This window comes from Pinus tabuliformis, chromosome 4_2 (assembly GCF_031772625.1).
Source record: "Pinus tabuliformis cultivar Carrire ecotype Pingquan chromosome 4_2, CPIR1, whole genome shotgun sequence".
In the NCBI taxonomy this organism is placed as follows: Eukaryota; Viridiplantae; Streptophyta; class Pinopsida; order Pinales; family Pinaceae; genus Pinus; species Pinus tabuliformis.
Genome location: NC_142304.1, coordinates 985,131,449 through 985,138,762, shown reverse-complemented (window position 1 = coordinate 985,138,762; position 7,314 = coordinate 985,131,449). Strand labels below are relative to the sequence as shown.

The 7,314-nt window shown below is 39.1% G+C and overlaps 1 protein-coding gene across 1 annotated transcript; it reads left to right on the top strand.

The window, feature by feature from the left end:
- Positions 1-278: 278 nt before the first annotated feature.
- Positions 279-902, top strand: LOC149172973 (uncharacterized). Its single transcript, XM_089426527.1, has one exon. The coding sequence runs from the start codon at positions 279-281 to the stop codon at positions 900-902; it is 624 nt and encodes a 207-aa protein (XP_089282653.1).
- Positions 903-7,314: the final 6,412 nt, after the last annotated feature.

Sequence of the window (7,314 nt, the reverse complement as noted above, 5' to 3'; positions counted from 1 at the left end):
ACTTGCCCGGTGGAGGCGTATTGCCCGGTGGTGGCATATTGAAGTTCCTGATCTACTCAGTGGCAGCAGATCAGACTTGCCCAGTGGTGGCGCATTGGAGTTCCAGATCTGTTTGGTGGCAGTAGATCGAACTTGCCCGATGGAGGCGTATTGCCCGGTGGTGGCACATTGAAGTTCCAGATCTGTTCGGTGGCAACAGATTGGACTTGCCCAGTGGTGGCGCATTGAAGGTACATTTTTTTCAGCAGAACAGAGGTTCGGATCTAGTATAAGTCAATATGAATAACAGTTTAGAATCGTATCTCCATGAGTCTGGCAAACTCGATGGATCAAATTTCAACAACTGGAAATTCAAGATGCAGATTTTGCTTGAAAGTGCAAATGCGTGGGCGATAGTCATAGGAAATGAGCTGAGAGCAGGAACAACGACACAAGAACAAGATTGGGATAAGAGGTGGACAAAAGCAAAGGTCATATTGAAGATGTCTGTCAAGGACAATGTTATCCCTCATATTAGAGACTGTAAATTGGCTGCTGACATTTGGACGACAATCAAAAACCTGTACGAGACACAGAATACAAACTGTGTCTTGTCACTTAAAGGCAAGCTGTTTGCATTGAAGATGGAGAAGAATGAGTCTGTTGCTGGATTCATTGCTCGAGTCAAAGACTTGAGTGACAGATTGGGAGCAATCGGAGAGAAAGTTTCTGATTCAGATCTGGTCACACTCACATTGAATAGAATGATTGATGAATACCAGACGTTCATCACAGGGCTGTCAGCAAGGGAGAAAGCCCCTTCATTTGAAGAGCTGACAGGGATCCTGCTACAGGAAGAAGAGCGACGACAAAATTTAAAAACTCAGAGCAATGACCTTGCTCTGATGGAAAAAAGGAGATAGTACAGAGGGAAGCAGCACTAGCACCAGCAACCGCAGCAGCAGCAGCAGAAAGGAGCCAACACATTTCAGAAGAGACCGTTTAAAGGTATGTCTGCTAATGATTTCCCATCAAGAAATGTTTTTACTGTGGAAAACCCGGTCATCAGATTAGACCTGGGATTTGCAGTGGATATAGCAGCCATAATGATTATCCTGGTGAGGGACGGGATTTTCCCATGAATGTAGCGACCATAATGATTATCTTGGTGAGTGAAAGCTGTTGGCATTATGTTTCAAGTGTTGTCCTTGATGGCAACTCACTCAGAGGTTGGTACAGGTGCTCAGAGGTTGGTACAGGTGATGGCAACTTGATCAGAGGACAGATCTCAGTACAGCAGGACAAGAAAGAGATATACGCAGGTTCAGCAAGGAGAATCCGCGTGTACACGCAGGTTGGCTTCAGTAAAAGCGCGTACATGTGAAAAGTACCTTTGGTCCGTGGTAGTTAGACCTTGGAAGTTGTGCCTATGGTTTTTGGACCATAATGTCTCGACGGACGTGTTGATCCCTAGTTTCGAGGTTGATGGTATTGTGTTTCTATGGTTTTGGCTCTTGGTATTGAACAAGGCCTAAGGCTATATAAGGAGAAGATCACTAGGCAAAGAAGTATGGATTGTGAGTGGCTGACGCAGTGAGAGGATCTGGTATTGTTGGTTATCTGTTCGGGACGCTTGGTAAGGGTCGGATCTGACAGCAAAGGCAGAAGTAATCATTTCTAGATCTGCACGCGGGTTGCCTTTGGAGAAAGCGCGTATACACGCGGTTTTGGTACAGTGAAGTAGCGTATGCATGATAAGGGTTGATATTTCAGGTTGTTGTTGATTCTGGTGGTTGTTGCAGAGTTCTAGATTCTGGTTTGGGTTCTGTGTTCTTGATGACAGGGTTTCAGTGATTCGGTATTGGGTTGTTTAATGAATTATGATGCAAGTATAAGTTGATGATTGTATTGCGGTAATGTTTGCTTTGTACTCTTGGATCCAGTCTGAAAATTGATGAAACGTGGTCCCTGAAGGTTGTAGGGTCAGCACCTACGTACTAGTAAATGGATCAGCTAGTACAAGAGCTGAGGGGGTTGTAGCTCCCTTCCAAAAGTAGTTGGAAAACGAGAGAGAGGGTTGTAGCCCTCTGCAGGTTGAAGCCTGCATACTGGTAAAGGACTGCACCAGTATATTGTAAAAGAAGTTTCTCATTAAAGAAGAAAGAGACGAATTGCAGCAGGTGGTTTTCACCCACATTGGGTTTCCACCTTATATCATGGTGTTCATGTGTGTGGCTCTTGTGTGATGTTCTGTTCTGTTATACTGCACCTGTTTACTGCTAAATTGCTTAATAATGTTCTGATGCATTTACTGAAAATAAGATTAACTGAATCATAAGATATCTGCATATACGCTAGTTGCTTTAGACACAGTCGCGTGTACACGCGGGTTAACTTAACTGAAGTCGCGTATATGTTTCTGAGTATGAAATTGAAAAGGTTTTATTGATCTGATAATACTGATTCACCCCCCCCTCTCAGTATTATTTCCAACAAAAGCCATAAGAGAGAGAATTAGGGGACAGAAAAATCTCAAGAATCAAAACTATCGAGGAACAGAGCTTGAATATAGAAGAAGAACTCGGGCGAAGAACCACTATAATTCTCAGAAAATACTATTGTTTTCTGTAATAGAAATAACATATTAACCCCTGTATTTTTGTTTCCTCTATTTATATATTGTATTGGGGGCTTTCTGGGAAAGGATTTAATGAATTAGTGACGAGGGCGCGATGGCCTGCAAGAAACTGTATAATTCCCTAGAAAAGATGTTTATTGTCCTGACGTTTTAATAAAAATGAAAGGAAGGTTTTCTCTTTGGGTGTCCCTACATAAGTATATGTTGGAAAACATTAATTCCAACCACTGACTGCATTGAATGCGCTAGGTAGGAAGTCTAGAGAGGTCAGGAGGAAGTTCCGAGAGTTAGATAGCTTCTATTATGAAACCAGCTCACAAAAGGATAGAAAAGATAGTTGAATGCCTTAGAATTCAACCTCTTCGAGGGGGCAACCTCCTTTACATTACACAAATGAACAATTCTTCGATGATTCAAATGACAAAACCTCCTTTCTATATATAGGAGTCTAAAGAGTCACAATATAACCCAGCTGACCTAACAACAATAATATAAAGCCACGAAAATAACAATAGAGGGATTCTATGGGGCATAGTAATAACAATAGGGGCACAACAATATTAATAAGGGATACAACTACAATAGTAATGGGGTAATCACTAGTATTATAGGGACCTAAAATGTCCCTCTCCTACAAAAAAAGTGTTGTCCTCTACGCTTGAGTAGTTCTGGATGCTTCTGTATAAAATTCTCATCCTCCCATGTGGAATCTTTAGCGGGTAAGTTCTTCCACTTGATGAGATACTCCGAAATTGATCGATTTCGTAGCTATCGAGTTTTGGTTTCTGTGACTGCTTCCGGTTCCAATATAATTTTTCCTTCCTCGTCAAGTTCTGGCAATATCGTTTGAACTAGGAGCTTGTCTCCTTTAACCTTCTTTAAACATGAAACATGGAAAAATCGGTAAACTTGAGAAGCTGCAGGAAGCTCCAATTTGTATGCCATAGTACCAATCTTTTGCAACACCTTATACGGACCATAATACTTTGGTGATAATTTATTATCCTTCTTAGCTTGCTTGAGGGACATTTGTTTATATGGTTGTAGTCGTAGGAATACCCAATCACCTACATCAAAACTTCTTTCGATGCATTGTTGATCTGCCTATTGTTTCATTCTATTATGTGCCAACAAGAGGTTATCCTTTAAGAGTTGGAGGACTTGTTGTTGATGTTCGATGTGATGTTCCACTACTTGAACCTTATAATTTTCTCTTAAATATGATGTGATGGATGGTGGCTGATATCCATGAAGTGCCATAAATGGTGTCATTTTTGTTGCTATATGGAAGGAAGTGTTATACCACCATTCAACCAGAGGCAACCATTTGACCCATTGTGTTTGTTTATCAGATACAAAGCAACGAAGATATCCTTCCATACATTTTTTTATTATCTCAGTTTGCCCATCAGATTGAGGATGATATGATGAGCTATGAGCTAACTGAGTACCAAAACAAGAAAATAATTATGTCCAAAATTTTCCAGTGAAAATGGGATCTCTGTCACTTACAATAATCTTTGGATTTCCATGTAGCTTTCGAATTGTTTCCATAAATGTAGTAGAAACTGTACTGGCTTTAAATGGATGTGATAATGCACAAAAGTGTGCATACTTGGTAAGTCTGTCAACTACCACCATGATGACACTCTTTCCCTCAGACTTGGGTAAACCTGTGAGAAAATCCATTGAAACCTCCTCCCAACATTGGCTTGGAATGGATAAAGGTTGTAATAGACCCGAGGTCTTAATTGTTTCAACTTTATTTTGGTGGCAAACCAAACATTCCGCCACAAATTTTTGAATATCCGATTTAAGGCCATCCCAAAAAAATTCCTTCTTAACCCTGTGATAAGTTTTTAAAAATCTTGAGTGCCCTCCTAAGGGAGAAGTGTGCAATTCCATAAGAATCTTTTGTTTGATTTGGGAATTCTTACAGAGGTATAAGCAATCTTTGTACCATAACGAATCATTTTTCCAGCTAAATGTATCAGATGTACTGGAATCTTGTTGTAACTTTCGAATAAGTGCCCACACTTCTTCATCATTCTTCCATTCCTAGCTTCATTTATCCAATCTGGTTGGATAATAGAAATGGCACACAATAATGTTTCCACATACTCATCCTTTCTTGAGAGTGCATCTGCCACCACATTTTGCTTCCCTTTTTTGTAGATGATTTCAAAGTCATAACCCAACATCTTTGTGACCCACTTTTGTTGCTCTTCAGAGGAAAATCTTTGTTCTAAAAAGTATTTAAGGCTATCATGATCCATTTTTACCTTGAAGTGTCTTCCCATTAGGTAGGGTCGCCATTTCTTAAGTACATGTAGTATTGCCAACATTTCCTTCTCATAAATAGCTTTGTGTAAAAACTTTCCCTTGATTAGATGACTTTCAAAAGAAATGGGTCTTTCATCTTGCATTAAAACAGCACCAATTCCATTTTCTGAAGCATCACATTCCACAATAAAGGTTTTTGTGAAGTCAGGTGTAGCTAAGACCGGTGCTTGGCACATTGCCTCTTTAAGATGTTCGAAGGCCTTTGTTGCTTCTGGAGTCCATGAAAATGCATCTTTCTTCAATAATGTTGTTAGAGGTATTGCTATTCTCCCATAATTCTTAACAAACTTGCGATAATACCTTGTCAACTTGAGAAATCCTCGCAGTTGCTTTATTGATGTTGGGATTTTCCATTCCTTAATGGCTTTAATTTTGCTAGGGTCTACCTTAACTCCTTCATGAGATACAATATGACCCAGATATTCCACCTCTTGTACTCCAAAGAAAGATTTGGATCTTTTTGCATATAATTGTTTCTCCTCCAACAGTTGTAGCACCATATCAACATGTTCAACATGATCCTTTCAAGACTTGATGTAGATTAGTATATCATCAAAAAATACTAACACAAATTTTCTAAGGGTGGGTTTGAAAATGGAATTCATCAAACCTTGAAATGTAGAAGGTGCATTGGTAAGGCCAAAAGGCATGACCAAAAATTCATAATGACCCTCATGAGTTCTAAATGCTATTTTCGGAATGTCTTCAGTCTTCATTCTGATTTGATGATATCCTGAACGAAGATCCAGCTTGGTGAAGTAAATTGATCCATGCAATTCATCTAGTAATTCATCAATGATATGAATGGGAAACTTATCTTTAACAGTGAGCTTGTTGAGCTCCCTATAATCCGGACACATGCGCCATGATCCATCCTTCTTGTGCACCAATACTACTGGAGTAGATAAAGAACTTTGACTAGGTTGAATTATACCAGCATCTAGCATTTCTGTAACCATACGTTCAATTTCACTCTTTTGGACATAGGGATATCTGTATAGCCTGATGTTTGGAGGAACACTTCCTGGAATCAGATGAATAGCATGATCATGATCACGAATAGGTGGGAGACCTTTGGGAGTCTCAAATACCTTGGAATGATTTTCCAAGACTTTTTGGATATCTGGAGAAATAGATGATTCTGATGTGGAAACATCTAGCGAACATAATTGTGCAATTACTCCTCTTTGTTGCTTTTTAAGAAGCTTTGTCATACCGTTAGAGCTGATTATCTTTCCCGCTTTCCCTACAATACCCCTTAATTCAACTTCCTTTCCTTCTACAGAAAATTTCATGAAAATTTCTTGAAAATTAAAAGCTGTTGTACCCAAGGATTGTAGCCATTGAACTCTTAGTACAACATCAACACCTCCCATTGGAATGGAAAGCATTGGGCTAGTCAATACATATTCTCCCATGGATAGCTTTATATTATGGCACTTTCCAGAGAAATATATCGTTCCTCCATTTGCAACCATCACTTGACACTCTGGTGCTGGATATAGGAAGCAATTCAATTCTTTTGCTATCTTACAATGAATAAAATTATGGGTACTTCCTGAATCAATCAGCACTATTACCTTTTTCTTCTTGATTTGTCCTTCTATCTTGATGGTTTGAGGAGTGGTAATTCCATCCAATGCATTACAAGATATGGTTGGATTCATTTATTCTTTATCTAGGCTTTGTTCCTGGAGTATCTCCTCTTCTTTTGACTTTTCTTGCTCCTTTTCTTCTTCCTCTTCACAACTATGTAGAATAATTCCTTCTCAGCACACTTATGACCTTTAGTGTATTTGCTATCACAACTGTAACAAAGCCCTTTTGCTCTTTTTTCTTCCAATTGTTGTGGTGTCAACCTTATAGGTTGTGGAAGACTAGGGGCAACAACACGTCCTTATTTATAGTTGTGAGTGGTATGCTTCCTGGTTGCCATAATTTTGCTTTCCATTTTTTCTTGCTAACCTGAATGCCTTCTCTAATGAATCAGGTTCCCAAAGGCGAACATCATGTTGGATATTATCCTTTAAAGTCCCTATGAACACATCAATCTTATGCTCCTCTAGAATATTTTTTACCCTTATGTTCAATTTTTGGAACTCCTCAATGTACTCCATTATTGAACCCTTTTGTTTGAGACTTATCAATTGGCTAAAAATAGTGGTGCTTTTTGTATCCTCATAATGTGCTGTCAATTCTTCCGTAAAAATTGCCCAAGTGATAATTTGTTTACGAAAGCAAAGCCATTGATACCATACAAACTGATTTGGTTCCAAATATATAGTTGCAATACGTACCTTTTGTGTGTTTTGCACATTATTGAGATCGAAAAATTGCTCCATTTGTAATATCCA